Source organism: Nothobranchius furzeri, chromosome 14 (genome assembly GCF_043380555.1).
Source record: "Nothobranchius furzeri strain GRZ-AD chromosome 14, NfurGRZ-RIMD1, whole genome shotgun sequence".
NCBI lineage: Eukaryota > Metazoa > Chordata > Actinopteri > Cyprinodontiformes > Nothobranchiidae > Nothobranchius > Nothobranchius furzeri.
In genome coordinates, this window is record NC_091754.1 from 37,002,885 (window position 1) to 37,027,998 (window position 25,114).

The 25,114-nt window shown below is 45.5% G+C and overlaps 2 protein-coding genes across 3 annotated transcripts in view; one reads left to right on the plus strand and one right to left on the minus strand.

Annotated features, from left to right (window-relative positions):
- Window positions 1-3,907: 3,907 nt before the first annotated feature.
- On the minus strand, window positions 3,908-6,781 carry si:dkey-251i10.3 (U3 small nucleolar RNA-associated protein 14 homolog A). Its single transcript, XM_015965734.3, has one exon. It carries the CDS (start codon window positions 6,668-6,670, stop codon window positions 4,379-4,381), a length of 2,292 nt encoding a protein of 763 aa, XP_015821220.1. The 5' UTR covers window positions 6,671-6,781; the 3' UTR covers window positions 3,908-4,378.
- Window positions 6,782-7,169: 388 nt separating this feature from the next.
- The window catches only part of ccdc93 (coiled-coil domain containing 93), a 45,375-nt gene continuing 27,430 nt past the window's right edge, over window positions 7,170-25,114 (plus strand). The window contains exons 1-18 of one of the 2 annotated variants that reach the window (XM_015965735.3): window positions 7,170-7,386; window positions 7,549-7,662; window positions 9,091-9,185; window positions 10,160-10,271; window positions 10,548-10,646; window positions 11,947-12,003; window positions 12,124-12,224; window positions 13,795-13,812; window positions 14,020-14,056; window positions 15,166-15,261; window positions 15,539-15,589; window positions 22,728-22,814; window positions 22,936-23,052; window positions 23,605-23,667; window positions 24,326-24,399; window positions 24,612-24,693; window positions 24,777-24,851; window positions 24,989-25,060. In XM_015965735.3, the coding sequence (XP_015821221.1) occupies window positions 7,300-7,386; window positions 7,549-7,662; window positions 9,091-9,185; window positions 10,160-10,271; window positions 10,548-10,646; window positions 11,947-12,003; window positions 12,124-12,224; window positions 13,795-13,812; window positions 14,020-14,056; window positions 15,166-15,261; window positions 15,539-15,589; window positions 22,728-22,814; window positions 22,936-23,052; window positions 23,605-23,667; window positions 24,326-24,399; window positions 24,612-24,693; window positions 24,777-24,851; window positions 24,989-25,060 (1,437 nt within the window). In that variant the 5' untranslated portion in view covers window positions 7,170-7,299. The remainder of the gene's footprint in view (window positions 7,387-7,548; window positions 7,663-9,090; window positions 9,186-10,159; window positions 10,272-10,547; window positions 10,647-11,946; window positions 12,004-12,123; window positions 12,225-13,794; window positions 13,813-14,019; window positions 14,057-15,165; window positions 15,262-15,538; window positions 15,590-22,727; window positions 22,815-22,935; window positions 23,053-23,604; window positions 23,668-24,325; window positions 24,400-24,611; window positions 24,694-24,776; window positions 24,852-24,988; window positions 25,061-25,114) is intronic. The other variant, XM_015965736.3, reaches the window with a different exon arrangement.

A 25,114-nucleotide genomic window follows, 5' to 3' on the forward strand; every position in this document is an offset into this window, starting at 1 on the left:
GAGTTCAAGTGGAGATGATACAGATGTTGTCTATCTATGGTTTCATTTCCATACCAGTTCATTTAGGGCAGGCATATAATGACCAACCTTTTGCTGTTACTGAAAAGGGAAAGCACCTCATCCTGTTTCTAGAAGCTGTCATGTTGTGTGTTTGTAGCCTGAGTCTGAGATGGGGGACAGAGTCAGCATTAGAAGATTATATCACACAAGTACATACGTTTTTAATCTACAAGATTATGCTGACATCACTGATAGATAAAATAAAAGGGACACTCGTGAGTGTGTGTGTGTGTGTGTGTGTGTGTGTGTGTGTGTGTGTGTGTGTGTGTGTGTGTGTGTGTGTGTGTGTGTGTGTGTGTGTGGCTCCTCCTTGGAAAATCCGAATGTATCTTTTGTTGAATGAAAGGAATATGGCTGCTTCTCATGCGTTCCTAAGCAGGTGCCTGTGGTTATCCTGACGCGGGGCCCGACTAGATCAACAGAATTCATTGGATCTGATTCTTTGGACTGGGGGGGTCTGTGCTGCTCTCACAGCCCCCTGGGATGATCACTTAACCCCAATCATGAAAGGGATAAAGAATATCTTGTGGGTAATATGAAGGCTTGGAGGTTTTCAATTAGTCACCAGGGGCCACTTGGAGGGAGCAGGCCCCCTGCTTCAGCCAGAGAGCAGCAGGAGACACCATCCATCATCCTGCTAAAGGCCTTCCATTATCAGTCCGCTGTCAGGTCTATCGGCGTAAACGTGACAGATGCCTGCACCAGTTGGGTTGTGGGTGTGGACAGTGATTACGGGGTGGAGTCTGGCTCAGGTTGTAAATGTCATCTCCAATGGACCACAACAGTTCCTGACTCCAAAATAATAAGCTCTGTGACCTCTTTAGGATCTAAAGTTACCCTCTCACCCCTCCTTCTTTGCCCCCTCGCACAGCCCCGATGGTGACAGACTCTCTCAGTGATGTAGGAGCAACAGAAGACATTGGTCTGGTACACGGACGGCCTTTTGTTCCACCATACGTGCCGCTTGTTTGAAAGCAGCACATTTCAAACCCCCCATTGCTCGAAGCAAATCCGTATAAAAGACTTATTTGATGCAAATGAAAAACAAGACCATTTCTAATTTTAGTTTTCGTATTAAAAGTTGGATCAAATGTAAGACTTAAAAACTGTAAGGAGCATTTCATGTGATTTCCCATATGTTTGGGAGCAGTGGAGGTTGTAATGCAGCTGCAGCTGGGTGCACAGAAGAATGTCTTAGGAGAGCAGATATGTGCAAACATTTTGTGTCACTTTTATTGAGACAGATTATGGTGATTACACTTTCACATCCCAAAGCAGCAAAATAGTTCTGTCCATCACCTCACACTCAGGTGTGTGTTCAGGTGCATCCTGTCTGAGTTTACTTGAGCTACATGTGAACAGCGTATTTAATAATTATGCGGCAATAGTGTTTCAGATGCTTAATGTCTCTTGTTATTATGGTATTTTGATTGCTCCTTTATTATTACTAATGTTTAAAACTGTCTTTGCTATCAAAGAATGGGAGTTTTTCAGGTAATGGTCAGATTTGTAACAAATGTCGTATAAAATAAATAATTCAGAAAATAAAATATCGCTGAATGAAAATATCAGACCTTTATTGAAGTTCCACTTTTTAATTTGTGCTCATTTAACATTGAAGGAAAATAAAAACAGAAGAAAAAAAATCTGGTTTCACTGCAGTAAATATCTGCTGCTTTCAGCTGAAATTCCACCTTCCATTAAATCTCCCTTTGTTACTTTTGTCACGCGGAACCAACATGAAGCAGCTGTATTAGTAAAATGATGTTTGTAAGGTGCGCATGGCTCCAGCCTGCCTTACGCACGCCGTCCCGCTCCACCGGCTCCTCTGATGGGTCTCTGGCTGCTCTGACGCACTTCTTCTGCAGCTCCGGGAACAACCATGTTTGTGCAGACGTGCCGCCAGAAAACCGTAAAGACAAATGAGCCACAGGACACACAGCAGCTCCCCAGTGCAGGCGTGCTGACATTTACACACTAACAGCAAGCACGCCGAGGCAATCGGAGACAAATGAGCCTAAATCACAGCACAGAGTAAAATAAATCCAGAGGCTCGGATTACAAAAAAGTGTTCAACATATTTAGGGTTCACCTTACCCTGGATCACAGATTAAGCTGCTTAACTCGTTCAGGATCTGTGGAGCATCAGCTAAAACAAAACTAGAAATCTTTGTTTCTGATGAAAACTGTCCAGTATGGCGTGTGAACTCCAGAATAATCAGCAACATTTTTTTAATTTATCTCACCAACATCATTCTGAGTGATGCTGCGGCTCAGAGACACGCAGCAGACCGAGCTCCTCCTGGTGCACACGGCTGGATGTTAATATCTTTATTCTTAAAGGCATTGATTGGTGGAGAAGTGGTGCATTAACACGTGCAGTTCCTTAACTGGAAACCATCTATGTGGCAGGTTATAGGTTACCATGGTGACAGACACAGGCAGAAAGGTGGACCAGCTTCGTGGTACCAGACATCCCAAACTGAATCTGTACCTATCTCACCTTAAATGGGGTAAAGGTGATTAGAGCTGCAACCTGGACTTCAGATTTAGATGGAAAAACAACAAAAACAAACACGAATGACTGCAGGAGAGGACTCGCACGTGGAAATTTGAAGGCTTGTGCAGCAGGGACGGAGGAACAGAGGCAACATCACTACTCTTGGGAGCTGTAGGGAGGAAATGGGAATGTCTCGTTATGGGCAGCATGAAGGAGGCTGTGCCAGTGTGTGTGTGTGTGAAGTGTACAGTGATAACAAAGCTGGCCCTCTCCCTCCTGAGAAGGCCTGCAGAACAATGATTATAGACTAGTCAGTGTGTGCATGAGGGAGTGTGATTCTAATGCAAATCAGACCTGCTACCATTGAAACACTCCTACATGTGTTGCTAAGATTAATGACGCCAGCCTGTGTTCATGTCGAGGTGTGCAGGCCGGGCCGAGCACCCCACCTGCTGGCCACATGCGGGTACTGTTTGGTTTTATAGAGTCCTATGAAAAACACTGGTGTTGATTATGCTGTTCTGACCTAAAGAGATGAACAAAATTCACAAGAACCCCTCTTCCAGCAAAAAACCCTGTTCCAGCTGCCTCAGCCCGGGGAGAATCCCACCCCTTCTCCAACTCCTCCACTCTCAAATCTCCTGCCTTGTACTTGGTTTTTATCTTGTGGAGAGACAGAAGGGAAGCCAGGGCCCGGCGACACTCAGCTGCACACTCGGTGTAGGCTAATGAAAGGGAGGACAGAGGGAGCTCTGGCTGCAGCTGATTGGCTCTCCGGCGACATGCAGCTTCTCTGCAGCACGACCTGTCACAGTTAATCAGCAGCCATCTCTTAACAGCCAGCCAGGCCTATCGGTGAGATGAGCCAATAGCCGCTCAGGATGAAACAGATAAATCATTTAGATATAATTAGTGCTTAGCAAGGTTACAACTGACACATATTTTCATCTTAATTAGGAGGGAGATTTGTTCCATTAATTTAATTTGGTGTGCATGAGCAGCTCTGCCTCCAACTAAGTTAATCTTACACCTGTCAGGGTGGGGGTGGAGCTGCACGGGCCTTGGACTACACCAGGAAGACACTTCCTCCAGACCTTTTCGTCCATGCTGCCCGAGGAAAATGATGCATAAAACCACATCCATGAACATTCAATAGTGTGAAAAAAACAGCCTGCTCGCATCAGCTTTCATCCACGCGTGAAGGCTTAACCTAACACTAATGGCCATTTCACGTCAGCATCTCCAACATTAGGGTGGTTGTGAACACCAGCCAGAAGAACCTTCTGCTGTCAGCTGCCTCCAGAGAGCTCGAGTGTGTCCAGCCAAGGCTGTGAAACCAGCTACTGCCTCACACACACACACACACACACACACACACACACACACACACACACACACACACACACACACACACACACACACACACACACACACACACACACACACACACACACACACACACACACAAGGACGTAATAACACACAGACTTTAAAGTCATCTTGTTCTTTAATAGATCTGCACACACAACCCTGAGTGGTGGTGTCCACATGAACGTGACAGCTGAGAAGCTCTGCAGCCAGCCTGGAGAGACACGAGCTGCTGCGTGACAGAAAACAAGCTGCAGGAGATCAGAGTTAGCTTCAATAACGATCACTCACCGAGTCCACATCCTCACAGCTTTTTTATCAACTCTTTAGATTTAGTTTAGATTTAACAGGATGGAGGGAAAACACGGTTTCTGCTCCGGTTTTAAATCTGTGGTTTCTTCATGTCTGAGTCAGCAGCACAGCAGCGAGACCTATGCTCTGTCTGAAGGTTTATTTAGCTGGTTGTGTCCTAGTCTTGGTGTTTCGAGAGCGTCTCCTAGCAGAAACCTTCTTCTTGCCCTTAAGCAGCTGCTCATCAGCCATCGGCTCGATGATGGCACCCAGCTGGGTGACCACCCTGGGCTTGGTCATCTTCTTCACGGTCCGCTCCGTGTTCCACGTGCGGCCCAGGGGAGTGCGGATGCTGCTCTCAAACTGTGCAGGGTTCTCAAAGGGGAATGGCAGTGAGCTGACCTGATGGGGGGTGATGGCGCTGTTCCTCTTCTCAGAGATGATGACACTGGGAAGATGCTGGTCCTTCCTGGGTGGAGGCACCTCAGTCCTGATCCTGAACCTTCTGCGTTTTCTTTTAGATGGCTTGAGACCCAGCCCTCCCCACTCTCCCCAGCCAGGCAGCGTCAGGTCTATCACCTTTGGCTTCCCTTCATCCTCCCGTTTCCTCTTCTCTCTGGCAAAGTCTGAGATGACATCATCTCCAGCAAACGCCTCCTCAATGAGGACCCTCTGGTCCAGCTTTTCTTCTGAGTCTGTGACGGTTGGAGCGAGTGGGACTTTGATGACTTTTGTCTCTTTGGTCAGAACCTCTCTCAGCTCTATGCCCTTCTTCCTTTTTCGGCTTCTGCTCGGCTGCTGCTCTGCAGACTTCTGGTGTTGGGGGGTGGGGGCCTGCTGGGGCTCAGTGGGCGTCTCCTGAGGGAGAAGATCCACGTCGTCCACAGACCTGATCCTCATCAGCCCCTCCTCCAGCTCAGCTGAACCATCTTTGCTGCCTGCATCCTTTTCCAGGCTCTTCCCTATTCCTCTGTACATTCTGGTGAATTCTGAAAGTCCCTCCTCTTCCTCGTCGGAGATCTCTGCTACTTTATCTTCAGTCACCTGATCCTCTTCCACCCCGTCATCACCATCATTAACAATGACAGCTGAGGTATCAGACTCCTGGTCCTGACGTTGCTTCCTCCTGCTGTCAAACTCCCTAAGGAGTGCATCCTCTTCTGTTCCCTCTGCCTCACTCCCCTCCTCCTCCTCAGCCTCCTTAGTCACTGCTGAAGCTCCTTCTGCAGTCACATCCATGGTGTCCTTCAACTCCATCTCTGTGGGGTCTTCAGAAAGTCTCCCCCTCATCCAAGGGTTGGAGGAATCCTGCTTGAACTCTGCATCATTCACAAAGTCAGGTAGCATGTCTGTGTTACCTTCTCCCTCCTCCTCCTCCTCCTCCTCTTTACTCAGTGAGGTCACCAGTTTCTGGGTGAGGTCTTTGTTGACCTCCAGCTGCTGCTGCATGGCTTTGCGAGCGCCCTCATCATACTTGGCCATGATGGCTTTGGATTTGGCCCACTTGCCGCTGTTCTGATGCTTCAGAGACATCCTCTCCTGCATCCGGGCCCGCTCCATCTTATCCAGCTCCTCCAGGGCAGCAGCTGGATCCGTCTTCACCAGCTCTTCAAACTGCTTCACAAACTCTTTTCGCTTGGCCTTGTTCTGCACCTTGTGGTACTTTTTGCTTTTGATTTTTCTCTCCCTTCTGGCTTTGGCCTCGTAGTAGGACTGCAGAGCCCGGGCTTTCTGTCGCTCTGCACGGCGGATCTTAACCTGCTCCAGGTCCATGGCCTTCACCGAAGCCTCCTCAGCAGGGGTCAGGACTGCATCGAGGATGGGCTGCTTGTTAGCAGCCAGCAGGGAGAAGATTTCCTTCTCCAGCGGAGTGCGAGCCTCCCAGCCCATCACCACCTGCTCTATGGGTTTGGGCCCAGACGGTTCTTGGTTGAGAGGGAAGACCAGCTGCTCGGCCCTCTGGTTCTGGGTGATGATGCTCTGCCAGCGGCTCACCTCTAAAGCAGCCTTCTGGAAAGCCACGTCTCTCTGGATCCTCTCGTTCTCCTGTTTGCTCAGAGGACACTCGACGGTATTTTTGCTGCGCTGCAGATTCTTCAGATGTTTCTTGGTTTGGGCCGTGGCGGCGGGGGTCTTCTCTATGGTTCCAATCAGGTCCGACAGGTCGGCCTCATCGTCCGCGGTCATGGAGAACTCGGACATGTGAACGGCCGCCTCTGATCGCTCTGCCAGGGCGTGTTTCCTCTTACCCCCGAGGGCGCCGATGGCTTCCAGCAGCTTTTGGCGTTTTCGTTCATCTTCGCCGTCGTCCTCCTCGCTGCTGACGTCTTCCTCAGCTCCACACACGTCCTCCTCTTGCTCATCATCATAAACTACCGGCGGCTTCTTCGAGCTGCTCCCCGCCACCTTGGACCTCTTTTTAGACTTTCTGATCTTAGAAACTTTCGCCATGCTGGAGCCCAACCGAACAGAATCCACATGCGCCGTAAACGCTGGTGCTGTCGCGCACTACTGCCGCAAATGGAACCCGGACTGTCGCAAATCAACATTAAGAGGTTGAACAATTTTTGTTGTGACATTTAAATTTTTTTATTTGTTTAATTTTTATTTCCTGTTAATTCGGTTTTTATCTACCTCCTTTTTCAAAAATAGGTTCAAATGGTTGCAGCTTCTCTCTGTTGTTATTCCTACAGAAGCTACTTATTTACAATAATAGAAGATCTCGCGGTCAGCTCACTAAAACGCAACATCTTATTATTTTGTATTTTTATAAGGTTTTCGTCCGTGGTAATCGTTCCCTTCTATCAAGGCCGTCGATCCTGACGTTTTGTTTTACTGTCGGCTTGCATACATGTTGTGACGTCACAAAACACTTAGAAAAGCAAACATTCAGATGGACACAAAAACAACAACAGAGTCTGATTTTAAAGTGTTTCTAGTCATAAAACCAAAACACTTATGCGCCTTTTAAAATAAAAGTGTATCTACCACGCACTGCGCACGGTCATAATCCAGGGGTGTCACGCGGCGGGCCATGTGAACTCGTCACACGTGACCTATCATCGACGCCTCCGTTCAACATGGCGTCGGCTGCGTCTGTTTTCCACAGGGTGAGAGCTGGATCAAAACTTGGTGCTCAGTACGACCAGGAAGGAAACCTCATTCAGGTAGAGACGATGATCATGGGAAGGCCACAGCTCCTGAGATCTGCAGCGTGCTTTTAGTGTTAAATAATCAGTAAAAGGAAGCATTATGTGAAGATCTGGCAGCTGTCTACGCGTCCTAACAGACCGGAAACAGACACTTAGATTTCTTGTTCCCTGCTTCAGGTGGAAACCAGAGAAGATGAAGAACAGACCGTGAAGCTGTCCGAGATCCTCGAGCTTCTGTTGGCTGCGGGATACTTCCGGGCTCGGATCAAAGGCCTGTCTCCGTTTGATAAGGTGCTCCCGGCTCTAGGCCAGCCTGGTTACCGGAGGGTGACAGCAGGCAGAACTTAAGCACAGTAAAATAAAACACACACATGCTACCATAACAGAGTCCAGCAGAAGCATGCAGTTCACAGTAGAGCGGTAGGTTCTCTGTAAGTCACTGAGCTGTGGTGAAGGAACTGACATGTTTAGAGATGACGCCTAAAGGTGAGACGAGCTACAGGACATGAAGTGGGATGGATTATCTGTGACTCTGATCCTGTAGGGAATGTTGGGTTTTACTGGGGTTTACCCGTTCCAGCTCAATCCCCATGGGGAGGAGGTGTCCTCCACAGAATGTTCGTTCTGCTTGCTTTGTAAAATAAACGGTCCCTGACCAGAGTGCTCCGGCCTTGCTGCATTGTGGAACATTCATCCAACTTCTGTGCAGCTCCTGGATCAGTGCGATTTTCTAGATTATGAACAGAGGCCTCTGCACTAAATCCCATGGTTCAGCAGCTGATTAACCTGTCATTCAGCAGATTTAGGACTTCTCTTCCCTACATATGGGACCATGGAATCCACACAGGATGGTGATGGAGCAGGTCGGTGACCTTTTCCACCCAAAGCCATCCACCATTTCTGTGGTCTCTGCCAGATTAGAAGCAAAGCGTTCTTGTAGAATGACTTCAGACTTTCTGGTTCCCTGTCCCAGAGCAGGATTTTAGTCACCTCACCACTGTAGGGTTGTCTGAGAACTTGGTGGAACAGCTGGTATGATCCAGAGCTCCTCTCTAAAGTCTCAGGTGTAAAGTGTGAACAGACAGGCCTCTGCTAAGGAGAGGTCAGCCTAGAAACAAAATAAGTGCCGTTTCTTTTGAATTGACTGATGATCTTCATCTTTGAGCGATGACCTCCAGCTCCACAGCTGAGTGGGAAGCAGCCAGGATGAGGAGGAGTCGGCTCCTCTCAACCGGAACACGATGAAAAGCTCCATCCGGTTAGTGGTTAGACTTTACTGCATGCTGAGGAGCTCTAGTGTCCTGTTAATGAGTCATGGTAGGATGGAGCAGGAGATGGACATACGGATCAGCTTTCCATGACTAGGGGCGTGTCTCAGGTCTGATTCATTTCAATTCAGTTTATTTATACAGCACCAAATCATGGCGAGTCGTCTCACGGCACTTCACAAAGTAAACACTCCAATTGAGTTCAGTTCATTATGGCAATTAGTTAAAAGTTTCCCATAGAAAATCCAGCAGGTTGCATCGAGTCACTGACTTGTGACAGAGACTTTACAGCAATTACCAAACTAGCCTAGCATGTGGCGACAGTGGAGTGGAAAACTCCTGATCCTAGGGAAGAAGCTGCGATGAGTCTGTCAGTAGTGTCCACACAGTACCTGTTCTGGTTCTTCATTAGTCCACTCTCACTCACCCGTGCACCTTGACTCGTCTACAGGTGGTGGGTGGAATGACCTGGTGCATCACCACATGTAACTTTGACATTGATGTGGATCTTCTCTTTCAAGAAAACTCCACAATTGGCCAAAAAATGTAAGTGATGTTATGGTTCAGTTTTTATTCATAAAACACCAACAAGATGTTCCTCGGTGCTTCTGACAGCCTGTTCACATTCCATCTAACTGTTCAAATGTTCACCGAGAGAGGGTCACGTTTTCCACATTTTCTTTTCTCCCAGCCTGATTCCTAAATAGATTTTCCCTCAGACGTCTACACACAACACTTCGTATGGATGACGCGCATAAAGCGCACAAGTAAAACACAAGTATTCACAGCCTTTCTTTGGGGAAAAGTGAAGTGATGTAAACTAGTTTACAGATTCAGGAAACGTTGCCGTAACCCCACCCCCGTATCTAAACGGAATAAAAAGGAACATTTGGAAAGAAAATTATGTCACACTACTTTCGAATGTTCAAATGCCACATGTCACAGCGCTTCCAGTGGTTTTATATATATATATATATATATATATATATATATATATATATATATATATATATTTATCACGATATCAGCACGCGCAATATGCATATCGCAAAGAACAGATAAATATCTCAATGAATGGTTAGCTCAAATGTTTGCTACACATAACACATTCTGTCAATCAAACGGAAGCATGATGTTTTTTTAACTAATCAAATAGAGCTCTTCACCCATTTGGCCAATCGGGTGGGTTCTCATAGGTCAGATGCCCGCCCCCGAGGCGGACGGTACTTAATTTTGATGGTTAGCAAACACCTGAGTTAGCCTTCTGCTCTTTCTGCTGATTCTTCTTCTCCTAGGATCCAACGATTGCCTTTTTCCCTTTCCTCACATTTTTAGCCTTTCTCATTTTTTTATGATTTTTTAATTTCTTTGTTTTTAATTATTTTTGTTCCGTTTTTATTTATCGCAAGTACTATCGTCATGGCAACATTAATCACTGTTATCGCATATTGCAGGTTTTCCTAATATCGTGCAGCCCTACTAAAAACCAACCTGAGTGATGTGTGGTTTTTTTTTTGTAGAGCCCTGACGGAGAAAATAGTTTCTGTTCTACCAAAGATGAAGTGTCCTCATCGTCTTGAACCCCATCAGATCCAGGGGCTGGATTTTATCCACATCTTCCCAGTGATCCAGGTGAGAGGACCAAACGCCTCAGCAGTTCAGACCGAATACTCACATGGATTCAAACTGTTTTAGATGTGTCTACGTTCAGTTTGAGACTTTTCACATCTACCTGCTATGGAAATAACCAGGAGTTCTCTTGGTGTCCATAATGTTGCTCAGGTCGGTCCACTGTCCCTGTCTCTGTTTGGCTACTTTGAGTCATCTGATTCCCACACAGTGTCCTGGTCTGTGAATGTCTGGCTTGTGGTTTATTCTTGTATTAAAGGTATGTTTGTGTGCTTTCAGTGGCTGGTGAAACGAGCCATAGAGACGAGAGAGGAGATGGGAGATTACGTCAGATCTTATTCTGTTTCTCAGTTCCAGAAGAACCACAGCCTCCCCGAGGTAACAGGGCTGTCGCTAAATATCTCTTTACTTTTTGACAGGGCCATGACTAATTTACAGGAATCAGCGTCCTGACCATACCTGTCTCCGTCTCTTTTGACAGATAGGTAAAAATCGGGGCATGTCTCCGTCACCCTCTGCGAGCCTGTCGGAGAGCTCTTGTGCCGACACTCCGGTCGAGCAGGCTGCTTCATGTGCGTTCACGCTCAGGCATCGCCCGTAGCATTTGCTATCAGTAGCTTTAGCAGCAGAGAGTGAGGCAGTGCCACTTTGTCGCTGTTCCTAACACCTAGTGACAAAGCTAGCTACATTTCTGAGGACCCTTAGCTACTTTCTTCTAGATATTTCCTGCAAATTAGCTACAAAATAGCCATTTTCCCTCCGAACCGTTCTTTGGTTTGACGTTGTTTCAGCTGTCATCAAGGATATAAAAGTTACAGATATTGGAATGCCACTAGAGTGTAGCTCACCTTTTAAGATGTCTGACTCTCGTGCAGAAGACCTGGGTTTGATTCTGGGTGTGAACACAGTTCATTTAGAGTTTCTTTTTTACATTAATGGTATATTTTTTACAGTAAGATGCCCAAATTTTTATTTGAGACTCGCCGAACGGCATTGAATTCACAGATAAAAAAGATGTGGGTTCAGTTTTCATTTTGGAACAATTTTTCAAGCAAGGGAAGGGAATGATCTGAGCATGCAGGAGGACTGACCCATCTTAAACCTTTGTCGGCTGTGCTGAAGAGAACGGTACAGAACCAAATTATTTAATTAATTAGCTGCGCGTTCTCCTGTCCTCTGGGCCACACACACACACACACACACACACACACACACACACACACACACACGCACACACACACACGGGACTGTCTCAGCTGTTGTTTTCCTTAAGGAGTGTGCACGTACAGCATGCGCGCCTCGTGCACGAGCCTACTATTGAAGCTGCCGTTACGCTTTTGGCCTGAGGGGGCAATCTCGAGCATAAAAATTCAAAAGTCCGTAAAGTCCCTTTAATATTTAAAGATTATTTATGTCTGGAACATGACGTGTGATTGCGAGCAGACACACGGCACACGTCTGGCTATAACAGATCAAACGGACCTCTCACTCATCCAGTTCTTGTGAATCTCATGATGACATATAAACATTCCCTCTTTTTCCTTAAGGGAGTTCAAATCTGACCGTTTCATCTTCTTTGTGACAGCGGTGGTGATGATTCCAGACGTGTATCTCTGCCTGTCAGCTGCAGCTCGTTTAGGCTCCATCTTTTGTGTAACTGTGAGAATTTGTTGTCTAGGATGAAGAGTTTTTCCAGAGGAAGGACAAAGCAGCGGGAGCTGTTCTGGATGTGCAGGTGAGCTGCTGCGACACGCGCGGGTAATCCCAGCCAAGGGACAGCCATGATTCAGTAAAACTCATGGACTATCTGTGTGTTAGATGTTGGATGAGCTGTGTGGTGGTCGCTGTGTTTCAGGACGTGTACAAGCCTCAGAGGAAGTACAGGAGGCAGAGAGACGCGGAGCAGCTGCAGGATGAAGAGTCCAGAGTTCACTCCACGTTGCTCGAGTACGGCAGGTAAGAGACGTGTCCCAGCGGACTCGGGGGTAGCATTCAGGCATTATCTTCATGTACACGTGTTCCATGTACACAGCTCAGACATCACGCATGTTTTCATCGGTCTGTTAAAGCAGTGGCTTAAAGGAAGCCTTCCCAACACGACCCATCTCCATGAGACAGACGTGCTGCCGGTGAACCGGGAAGTTTTATCTCTAGAGCCACACGCTGGTTAGGTTCCCACCAGCAGCTAGGGCTGGGCAATAAATCGAAAATTTATCGTTATCAAAATTTCTGACTCTCATCGTGATCATTTTTCCCGTGTCAATACATTTGATGATAAAAAAAAATGAGAAGATGTGTGTAGGTTGGCAATGTTCCTGTCCCTTTAAGAAGCTGTACCACCTTGAGTCACGTAAAAATGGCCGTGTTTGAGTTGAGCTGCGCCTCGCCTGGAAAACGGACGAGAGCAGACGGACGCAGCAGGGGGAGTGGCTGAAAGCCGGCGTTTAAGTTGGACAGATTTCCCTACATGTGTAGCTCACGGGTGACGACGGATGAAGGTATCGCGTTAGAGTTCATACTTGTTTAATTTGTAGTTTTTATTCTGGTGCCTGTTAGCAGCTGAAACACATCCTCACGTGCTTGTGGATATCATATAATGCATATGGAGACATGACTGTAATAATAAGTAAAGGTTATCAGCTGCAGGTTTAGTGTGTTCATAGGAAACTTGACAAAATAACACAGATCACATTCCTCTTTATGGCCCATATAGTTGTCATCATCAACATAACATGATTTACAGAATACATGTGACCAACTAACGTTTCATGTTCTACCACCGGATGTTTGGATCAGAATATGAACCAATCAGATCTTAGATCAGGTGAGAGCCAGGCGTTTCCCCTCATGCCCTAGGTTTTGCAGCCGGTGGAGAGCAACTGCAGCCCCTTGCTCCAAAATCTGCAGCTGCCTTGATCTCAGGAGGTTATCGTTGCCTACGTATGCATGACGTCAGAGCAAGTCGGCGTTAAGTCGGACACAAATAACCGGCAAGCACTGCGTGCCGATCACCGGCGATCTAGTCTGTGCGGAGCTAGCTGGCTCATCTCGAACACGGCCCATGTGACTCAACGTAAAACATGTGATAGCCCCATCTAGTGGTCAACTTTTGTTTCTGCACATACCTGTAGTTATCGTCCATTTATCGTTATCGAGGTGAAATCCTCAATATATCGTGATATTGCTTTTAGGTCACATTGCCCAACCCTACCAGCAGCTGACTAAAAGCCAGACGAAGCCCCGCTGCTGTGGACGTCCGAGGCTGTTTCTCGTCAGCAGAACGAACATGTTCTCTAACATTTAAACTAAAGACTTGGACAGCTGTGCTCTGACTCTGACCAGTAGTAGTAATAATGGACCAGGGTCGGCACTAGGTTCGTAGAGCATGAGTCTGTTTAAACATTAAAGTGTAGAAGATGAAGAAGAACAGGTGTAATGTGAACACTTTCCCTTCCCTCGTTGTCCTGAATATTTAGTTTTTCATTCATCTGATAAATTGTGTTTTTCCATCCATCTCTGCCTCTAGAATGTGCAATGTCCTCCTGTAAGTACTGTGACTGTGGAGCTTCCTCCGGTGTGCTGTGGTGCTGGTTTGGATGTTTGTCAGAGAATGAGCTCACGTTTTAAGCATGATGGATGCAAACTGTGGCCTGTCTTTTCTCGATGACATTTGACATCCCAGCTCTTATGACTGGATCTGTATTTTATAGTACCAATAGAAGTGATGTGACCCTGTTGTGTTTGTCTCTAGGCGTTATGGATTCAGTAAGCAGTCTAAGCAGGACAAGGTAGGTGTATATGATGTTAAATAGGTATAAATAACACTGGTACATTCCAGACCATTGATTGGAACCATTGTTCTGTTGGTTGCTGCTTCTGGGTGGAAGAAAGTTTCTGAATATATCAGATTCCTAATGAGAATCATGAGACTTCTGGCCAAACATGAAGATTTTTATTTGAGACTCAGGACTTTGGCTGAAATATTGACTAGGTAAATGTTTTAATGGAAACTGTCTGAATAAACACACTGTAGGTAAATATGTATGAATGGTTTTATCAGGAATCTCAGGAAAATGTGAAAAACCTATGACCAACTTTCCAAAGCCTGTTTATAACCAAACACACAGAAGCCACATTTTAACCCTCCCACTGTCCTAATGGGTGACTCCGCGAGGAAAGTTGACCATTGAGCAGGGTTGGCGGTTTATCCCTTTAGGTCCATGAGGCAGGGGTGAAGCGGTGCTCACTCCTCACCCCTGTCTCATGGACCCAAGGGATAAACCATCAACCCTGCTCAATGGTCAACTTTCTGCAGGGTCACCCTTAAAAACAGTGGGAGGGTTAAAGGGTGAGGAATTATGTAACATCACCCCATGTTGGTCTCTACAGCCTCTATAAACACTACAAATGTAAAAAAAAAAAACTTTTCTGTTAGTGTTTGGTTTTAGGAATGATGTGCCTGTACCATGTAGTTTCAAAAGGTCTCTGTTTATGACCTCACAAACAGGGAATTTAGCATAGAAATATCTCTCACGTGCGAGAGAGAACAGCTGCTGGAGCAGCAGCTCTATTCCAATCCCCTCCAGGATATCAGAGCTTCTCAGCTTATAGCAGCCTGAGTGGGGGGTGGGTGGGCGTGGCTGGCTGGCTGCACTGACAGAGCCTTGAAACAACTCATTCTGGAAGGTACTGAAACTGTTGAGATTAAAAGCTGCTGAAATGTTCTTTGAGAGAGGAATTCAGTGCAAAGAACTTTATAAACATGTTTTTTATTGACCATAGAACTGTTATAACTTAAGAAAAGTCACATCTCCTTTAACAAGCCCGAAGGCAATATGGAATGATGTGGTTAATTTCTGTCCTTTTGAGCTTTGACTGTTACTTTTTCTTCCTTTAGACAGATGATGGTAAGACTTCACTGTCAGGTTCTCAGGTGGTTCCTCCTGGGATGGCAGAGGTGTTGGAAGAGGACAACCTGCAGGCAGCAGAGGAGGTGAATGCTAAATTCAGCCAATAGTTGAATTAATACACTCAGAAAGTCTGCCCTCTTTCAATTCCAGCATTTTATTTATCAGGACATAATAAATGCTGACTAAGGTGTAAAATGATTCGGGTAGTTTCTCTAGGACTATTCAGGGGAGAGGGGTGGGTCTCATGTTTGAGAAGCAGGACCAGAGAGATGAGGTCTATGAATGTTTGAGTGAAAATAAAGCATAGAAACAAATCTGCTTGTCTTTAGAACCTTAAACTCGGATTATTTTGTGTTTTAGATACGAATCAAAACTCTGATGACCAACATGGCTGCCATGGCAATTGAAGAGGTATGCTAGAACTTGACTGTTGATTTCATGCAGGTGTGGGTTAAATTGGCACCCTTCTCTTGAAGAATTAATAACTCAAAAAGATCACTGACCTTGAAGCTGAAAAGGGAAATGTGTACGTAAACATTTACTGAAAATCTGTCAAAAAATTCAGACATTTGCATTTTACTTTTGGCTCAACGGGAAAAACAAACTGATCGGTAGATGATGGTTTCTCTAGAGATGAGGTAAATGAACGTGCACACATAGATGTGTTGGACTCAGGTGTGTCCTGGAATCAGCATCACAGGTGTCTTCAGTCTGGTCATCAGTCTGCCATTTTAAAGGCTGAAAGGAATGCAACTATTATTGACCAGCATGTTAAAGGGAAAGGCTAGAAGACCATCTCCTAAAGGCTAGAAGACCATCTCCTAAAGGCTAGTAGACCATCTAACAGCTAAAGGCTAGTAGACCATCTCCTAAAGGCTAGAAGACCATCTCCTAAAGGCTAGTAGACCATCTAACAGCTAAAGGCTAGTAGACCATCTCCTAAAGGCTAGAAGACCATCTCCTAAAGGCTAGTAGACCATCTAACAGCTAAAGGCTAGTAGACCATCTCCTAAAGGCTAGTAGACCATCTAACAGCTAAAGGCTAGAAGACCATCTCCTAAAGGTTAGAAGACCATCTAACAGCTAAAGGCTAGAAGACCATCTCCTAACGGCTAGAAGACCATCTAACAGCTTAAGGCTAGAAGACCATCTAACAGCTAAAGGCTAGAAGACCATCTAACAGCTAAAGGCTAGAAGACCATCTAACAGCTAAAGGCGAGAAGAGCATCTCCTAAAGGCTAGAAGACCATCTAACAGCTAAAGGCTAGTAGACAATCTAACAGCTAAAGGCTAGAAGACCATCTAACAGCTAAAGGCTAGTAGACCATCTAACAGCTAAAGACTAGACCAACTAACAGCTAAAGGCTAGTAGACCATCTAACAGCTAAAGGCTAGTAGACCATCTAACAGCTAAAGGCTAGAAGACCATCTCCTAAAGGCTAGAAGACCATCTCCTAAAGGCTAGAAGACCATCTAACAGCTAAAGGCTAGAAGACCATCTAACAGCTAAAGGCTAGAAGACCATCTAACAGCTAAAGGCTAGAAGACCATCTAACAGCTAAAGGCTAGAAGACCATCTAACAGCTAAAGGCTAGAAGACCATCTAACAGCTAAAGGCTAGAAGACCATCTAACAGCTAAAGGCTAGAAGACCATCTAACTGCTAAAGGCTAGAAGACCATCTAACAGCTAAAGGCTAGAAGACCATCTAACAGCTAAAGGCTAGAAGACCATCTAACAGCTAAAGGCTAGAAGACCATCTAACAGCTAAAGGCTAGAAGACCATCTAACAGCTAAAGGCTAGAAGACCATCTAACAGCTAAAGGCTAGAAGACCATCTAACAGCTAAAGGCTAGAAGACCATCTAACAGCTAAAGGCTAGAAGACCATCTAACAGCTAAAGGCTAGAAGACCGTCTAACAGCTAAAGGCTAGAAGACCATCTAACAGCTAAAGGCTAGAAGACCATCTAACAGCTAAAGGCTAGAAGACCATCTAGCAGCTAAAGGCTAGAAGACCATCTAGCAGCTAAAGGCTAGAAGACCATCTAGCAGCTAAAGGCTAGAAGACCATCTAACAGCTAAAGGCTAGTAGACCATCTAACAGCTAAAGGCTAGAAGACCATCTCCTAAAGGCTAGTAGACCATCTAACAGCTAAAGGCTAGAAGACCATCTCCTAAAGGCTAGAAGACCATCTAACAGCTAAAGGCTAGAAGACCATCTCCTAAAGGCTAGAAGAGCATCTAACAGCTAAAGGCTAGAAGACCATCTAACAGCTAAAGGCTAGAAGACCATCTCCTAAAGGCTAGTAGACCATCTAACAGCTAAAGGCTAGAAGAGCATCTCCTAAAGGCTAGAAGACCATCTAACAGCTAAAGGCTAGAAGACCATCTCCTAAAGGCTAGTAGACCATCTAACAGCTAAAGGCTAGAAGAGCATCTAACAGCTAAAGGCTAGAAGAGCATCTAACAGCTAAAGGCTAGAAGAGCATCTAACAGCTAAAGGCTAGTAGACCATCTAGCAGCTAAAGGCTAGTAGACCATCTAGCAGCTAAAGGCTAGTAGACCATCTAGCAGGTAAAGGCTAGAAGACCATCTAACAGCTAAAGGCTAGAAGAGCATCTAACAGCTAAAGGCTAGAAGAGCATCTCCTAAAGGCTAGAAGACCATCTAACAGCTAAAGGCAAGAAGACCATCCAACAGCTAAAGGCTAGAAGACCATCTAAAAGCTAAAGGCTAAAAGACCATCTCCTAAAGGCTAGAAAAGCATCTAACCGCTAAAGGCTAGAAGACCATCTCATAAAGGCTAGAAGACCATCTAACAGCTAAAGGCTAGTAGACCATCTAACAACTAAAGGCTAGAAGACCATCTCCTAAAGGCTAGAAGACCATCTAACAGCTAAAGGCTAGAAGACCGTCTCCTAAAGGCTAGAAGACCATCTCCTAAAGGCTAGAAGACCATCTCCTAAAGGCTAGAAGACCATCTCCTAAAGGCTAGAAGACCATCTCCTAAAGGCTAGAAGACCATCTCCTAAAGGCTAGAAGACCATCTAACAGCTAAAGGCTAGTAGACCATCTCCTAAAGGCTAGAAGACCATCTGCTAAAGGCTAGTAGACCATCTAACAACTAAAGGCTAGAAGACCATCTCCTAAAGGCTAGAAGACCATCTCCTAAAGGCTAGAAGACCATCTAACAGCTAAAGGCTAGAAGAGCATCTAACAGCTAAAGGCTAGAAGACCATCTCCTAAAGGCTAGTAGACCATCTAACAGCTAAAGGCTAGAAGAGCATCTAACAGCTAAAGGCTAGAAGAGCATCTCCTAAAGGCTAGAAGAGCATCTCCTAAAGGCTAGAAGACCATCTGCTAAAGGCTAGTAGACCATCTAACAACTAAAGGCTAGTAGACCATCTAACAACTAAAGGCTAGAAGACCATCTCCTAAAGGCTAGAAGACCATCTCCTAAAGGCTAGAAGACCATCTCCTAAAGGCTAGAAGACCATCTAACAGCTAAAGGCTAGAAGACCATCTCCTAAAGGCTAGAAGACCATCTAACAGCTAAAGGCTAGAAGACCATCTCCTAAAGGCTAGAAGACCATCTCCTAAAGGCTAGTAGACCATCTAACAGCTAAAGGCTAGAAGACCATCTCCTAAAGGCTAGTAGACCATCTAACAGCTAAAGGCTAGAAGAGCATCTAACAGCTAAAGGCTAGAAGACCATCTAACAGCTAAAGGCTAGTAGACCATCTAGCAGCTAAAGGCTAGTAGACCATCTAACAACTAAAGGCTAGAAGACCATCTCCTAAAGGCTAGAAGAGCATCTCCTAAAGGCTAGAAGACCATCTAACAGCTAAAGGCAAGAAGACCATCTAACAGCTAAAGGCTAGAAGACCATCTAAAAGCTAAAGGCTAAAAGACCATCTCCTAAAGGCTAGAAAAGCATCTAACAGCTAAAGGCTAGAAGACCATCTCATAAAGGCTAGAAGACCATCTAACAGCTAAAGGCTAGTAGACCATCTAACAACTAAAGGCTAGAAGACCATCTCCTAAAGGCTAGAAGACCATCTAACAGCTAAAGGCTAGAAGACCGTCTCCTAAAGGCTAGAAGACCATCTCCTAAAGGCTAGAAGACCATCTCCTAAAGGCTAGAAGACCATCTAACAGCTAAAGGCTAGTAGACCATCTCCTAAAGGCTAGAAGACCATCTCCTAAAGGCTAGTAGACCATCTAACAACTAAAGGCTAGAAGACCATCTCCTAAAGGCTAGAAGACCATCTCCTAAAGGCTAGAAGACCATCTCCTAAAGGCTAGAAGACCATCTAACAGCTAAAGGCTAGAAGACCATCTCCTAAAGGCTAGAAGAGCATCTAACAGCTAAAGGCTAGAAGAGCATCTAACAGCTAAAGGCTAGAAGAGCATCTCCTAAAGGCTAGAAGAGCATCTCCTAAAGGCTAGAAGACCATCTGCTAAAGGCTAGTAGACCATCTAACAACTAAAGGCTAGTAGACCATCTAACAACTAAAGGCTAGAAGACCATCTCCTAAAGGCTAGAAGACCATCTCCTAAAGGCTAGAAGACCATCTAACAGCTAAAGGCTAGAAGACCATCTCCTAAAGGCTAGAAGAGCATCTAACAGCTAAAGGCTAGAAGACCATCTCCTAAAGGCTAGAAGACCATCTCCTAAAGGCTAGAAGAGCATCTCCTAAAGGCTAGTAGACCATCTAACAGCTAAAGGCTAGAAGACCATCTCCTAAAGGCTAGTAGACCATCTAACAGCTAAAGGCTAGAAGAGCATCTAACAGCTAAAGGCTAGAAGACCATCTAACAGCTAAAGGCTAGTAGACCATCTAGCAGCTAAAGGCTAGTAGACCATCTAACAGCTAAAGGCTAGTAGACCATCTAACAGCTAAAGGCTAGAAGAGCATTTAACAGCTAAAGGCTAGAAGAGCATCTAACAGCTAAAGGCTAGAAGAGCATCTAACAGCTAAAGGCTAGAAGAGCATCTCCTAAAGGCTAGAAGACCATCTAACAGCTAAAGGCTAGAAGACCATCTCCTAAAGGCTAGTAGACCATCTAACAGCTAAAGGCTAGTAGACCATCTAACAGCTAAAGGCTAGAAGAGCATCTAACAGCTAAAGGCTAGTAGACCATCTAGCAGCTAAAGGCTAGAAGACCATCTAACAGCTAAAGGCTAGAAGACCATCTAACAGCTAAAGGCTAGAAGAGCATCTAACAGCTAAAGGCTAGAAGAGCATCTCCTAAAGGCTAGAAGACCATCTAACAGCTAAAGGCTAGAAGACCATCTAACAGCTAAAGGCTAGAAGACCATCTAACAGCTAAAGGCTAGAAGACCATCTCCTAAAGGCTAGAAAAGCATCTAACAGCTAAAGGCTAGAAGACCATCTCCTAAAGGCTAGAAGACCATCTAACAGCTAAAGGCTAGTAGACCATCTAACAACTAAAGGCTAGAAGTCCATCTCCTAAAGGCTAGAAGACCATCTCCTAAAGGCTAGAAGACCATCTCCTAAAGGCTAGAAGACCATCTAACAGCTAAAGGCTAGAAGACCATCTCCTAAAGGCTAGAAGACCATCTCCTAAAGGCTAGAAGACCATCTCCTAAAGGCTAGAAGACCATCTAACAGATAAAGGCTAGTAGACCATCTCCTAAAGGCTAGAAGACCATCTGCTAAAGGCTAGTAGACCATCTAACAACTAAAGGCTAGAAGACCATCTCCTAAAGGCTAGAAGACCATCTAACAGCTAAAGGCTAGAAGAGCATCTAACAGCTAAAGGCTAGAAGAGCATCTAACAGCTAAAGGCTAGAAGAGCATCTAACAGCTAAAGGCTAGAAGAGCATCTAACAGCTAAAGGCTAGAAGAGCATCTAACAGCTAAAGGCTAGTAGACCATCTAACAGCTAAAGGCTAGAAGACCATCTCCTAAAGGCTAGAAGAGCATCTAACAGCTAAAGGCTAGAAGAGCATCTAACAGCTAAAGGCTAGAAGAGCATCTAACAGCTAAAGGCTAGAAGAGCATCTAACAGCTAAAGGCTAGAAGAGCATCTAACAGCTAAAGGCTAGTAGACCATCTAACCGCTAAAGGCTAGAAGACCATCTAACCGCTAAAGGCTAGAAGAGCATCTAACAGCTAAAGGCTAGAAGACCATCTAACAGCTAAAGGCTAGAAGACCATCTCCTAAAGGCTAGAAGACCATCTAACAGCTAAAGGCTAGTAGATCATCTAACAGCTAACGGCTAGAAGACCATCTAACAGCTAAAGGCTAGAAGACCATCTAACAGCTAAAGGCTAGAAGACCATCTAACCGCTAAAGGCTAGAAGACCATCTAACAGCTAAAGGCTAGAAGAGCATCTAACAGCTAAAGGCTAGAAGACCATCTAACAGCTAAAGGCTAGAAGACCATCTAACAGCTAAAGGCTAGAAGACCATCTCCTAAAGGCTAGAAGACCATCTAACAGCTAAAGGCTAGTAGATCATCTAACAGCTAACGGCTAGAAGACCATCTAACAGCTAAAGGCTAGAAGACCATCTAACAGCTAAAGGCTAGAAGACCATCTAACAGCTAAAGGCTAGTAGACCATCTAACAGCTAAAGGCTAGAAGACCATCTCCTAAAGGCTAGAAGACCATCTAACAGCTAAAGGCTAGAAGACCATCTAACAGCTAAAGGCTAGAAGACCATCTAACAGCTAAAGGTTAGAAGACCATCTAACAGCTAAAGGCTAGAAGAGCATCTAACAGCTAAAGGCTAGAAGAGCATCTAACAGCTAAAGGCTAGTAGACCATCTAACAGCTAAAGGCTAGTAGACCATCTAACAGCTAAAGGCTAGTAGACCATCTAACAGCTAAAGGCTAAAAGACCATCTCCTAAAGGCTAGAAGACCATCTAACAGCTAAAGGCTAGTAAAACATCTAACAGCTAAAGGCCAGAAGACCATCTAACAGCTAAAGGCTAGAAGAGCATCTAACAGCTAAAGGCTAGAAGAGCATCTAACAGCTAAAGGCTAATAGAGCATCTAACAGCTAAAGGCTAGAAGAGCATCTAACAGCTAAAGGCTAGAAGACCATCTCCTAAAGGCTAGAAGACCATCTAACAGCTAAAGGCTAGAAGACCATCTAACAGCTAAAGGCTAGAAGACCATCTAACAGCTAAAGGCTAGAAGACCATGTCCTGGCAGCCTGATGTTCCTGTGACTACAGTTGGACAGATGATTCAGTAGTTTATGGTGCACAGGATCGTGGACACCCTAGAACAGTGTTTTGTGTCACATTCACAGTTATTTTAAACAAACTACATCGTGAATCTTATTGAGGCAGCATTTCAAGTGTTCCTGTCTGCTTGTGTCAGATCAATAAGAAAGTAAGACCAGACTCTGGTACCAGAGGACAAACATGAGGTTACTGGGACCCGAAAACCACCGCTAACAAACTGAGACTCTCCCTGCATCACTGCATTGATATATATTTACAGAACTACTTCATCAGAAGTAAAAGATGGGTTTGAAGCAGAGCTTGTGATGAATGTTTTGGATGTGCAGGGGAAGCTTACTGCAAGTGCCGTGGGTCATATAGTTGGACTGCAGTCTGAGGAGATCAAACAAATTGCCTCTGAGTATGCTGAGAAGGTAAGCTAACCATTCTTCTAATATAAGAGACATTATGGCCTTGCTGTCCTGTGAGTGCTGGAAGTAAATATTAACTCATCTATTTGACAGTAATCTAAAGATGTGGTGTGTTTGTCTGCAGCAGTCAGAGCTGTCCCTGGAGGAGCGGTCTGAGCGCTACGGTCCTCTTCAGCAGCACCGCAGGACTGTCACCTCGCTCAACAAACACCTGCAGCAGAAGACCAAGCAGCTGGAAGAGGTCAGCAGTGCTCTGTGGTCAGGAGTCCACTCGTCCAACCCTCTCTGGTCCCTTGGTGCTCATCTCTCTGGTCCTTTATTCCATGTCTCTTGCTCCTTTGGTCCATGTCTCTTGCTCCTGTGGTCCATGTCTCTCTGGTCCTTTGGTCCATGTCTCTTGGTCCTTTAGTCCATGTCTCTCTGGTCCTTTGGTCCATGTCTCTGGTCCTTTGGTCCATGTCTCTGGTCCTTTGGTCCATGTCTCTGGTCCTTTGGTCCATGTCTCTGGTCCTTTGGTCCATGTCTCTGGTCCTTTGGTCCATGTCTCTGGTGCTTTGGTCCATGTCTCTGGTCCTTTGATCCATGTCTCTGGTCCTTTGGTCCATGTCTCTGGTCCTTTAGTCCATGTCTTTGGTCCTTTGGTCTTTGTCTCTGGTGGTGACCACAGTCTGAGGGGAGAAAAGGATGGATGGTTGTTTTTCCCTTGTTGAACAGATCTTCACGTCCTCCAGCCTGGTGTATAAATCTTTAGGAATCACCCTGTTATGCGTAATTATGTGTTTTGGGCCAACAGTGCCGCGCCAAGCATGATGAGGTGAAGATGGGCTGTGAGGAGGCCAAGAGGAAGCTGATGAAGGTAAATTACTGTCCTGCATGGCTTTTAGTTTTTGACATTACTAAAGCTAACCACCAACTTAAGTGGGACAATTAGTCTAAACTGTGCAGCCCTCCACAGGAATGTGACTGGTTGTGTTGGACGATGTTAATGTAACAAACTGGAGAAAGGTGGTTGGTCTGGGTGCTTTTGGCAGTAAGGAACCATGACCCTGGCTTTGTGGAGAGATGGAGTGTTTACATGTAAATGGACCAACTCTAAATGTCACCTTGTAACGGTCCTCCTCCCAGTCTTGTTTTTTAAGTTTGTTTAAAATCAGTGGATAAAAATTAAAGTCTCAATAGTCATCACACACTGGTGAAATTACATCTCCACATCTGACCCATCCTTGTGGGGAGCAGTGAGCTACAGCTGCGCTCAGGAGCTATTTGGTGGTTTAACCCCCCAATCCAACCCCTTAAAGCTGAGTGTCCAGCAGGGAGGCACTGGGTCCAACTGTTAAAGTCTTTGGGACGACCTGACCGGGATTTGAACCTCGATCTCGGTTCCAGGGCGGACACTCTGCCACTAGGCCACGGAGAAGTTAAAAAGTGACGATGTTAAAGGGAATTAGGTGTTGCTTATGACACGTAGCGTTTTAACCCAGTTTCTCAGAGGGCTGTGATGCGTTTGCTTCCAGGCTACAGAGCAGTCGGAGAAGCTGCACCAAGAGCTGAACTCTTTAGAGGAGATGGAGCAGCAGGTGGACAGTGGGTGAGCCGTTCCCTTCATCACACACTCTTCGTTTCATCTGCCACAGAGCTCCAGATTTCAGCGGTGTTTAAGGAACCTATAGCAACTAAAACCACTGCAGTTGGACGTTTGAATAAAGGGGCCGGTTTCCTTGCAGCTCAGTCAGATCTCAGCCTTACATAAGAGTGGCTGTGACACAGAAGGGAGATATGACCTGTCTCTGTGTTTGACAGTCTGCTGGAGAAGCTCCGCTCTCTAGTGACCATGAATGAGAACCTGAAGCAGCAGGAGCAGGAGTTTCGCACACATTGTAGAGTGAGCACATGACCATTTGTGTTTAGATCTTGTATTTAATAATGATAGAATCTCAGTTTCAGTGTGTGAATGTTTGTCCACAGGAGGAACTGTCTCGTCTACAGCAGAACATAGAGGAGTTAAAGTCCACATCAGGACAGGGCACTCAGGACGAGAGGGTTTGTGTCCAGCTCCCACTTTATCAGCCAGGGATGACTCCATCTACAGTCATACATACATCTAAATCTCTGCTGATGAGAGGTTTTCTTCTCTTCAGTCACACATCTCATAACACTTTTTATTTTCCGTTCTGTAGGAGAGGAGCCAGCTGATCGAGGAGCAGTGTAACTCGGACAGGGAGAAGCTGCAGAAGATCCGTCTTCTCATGGTAACCGTCTAACAGAAGATCAGAGATGGGAGCAATCTGCAGGACAACTGGGTC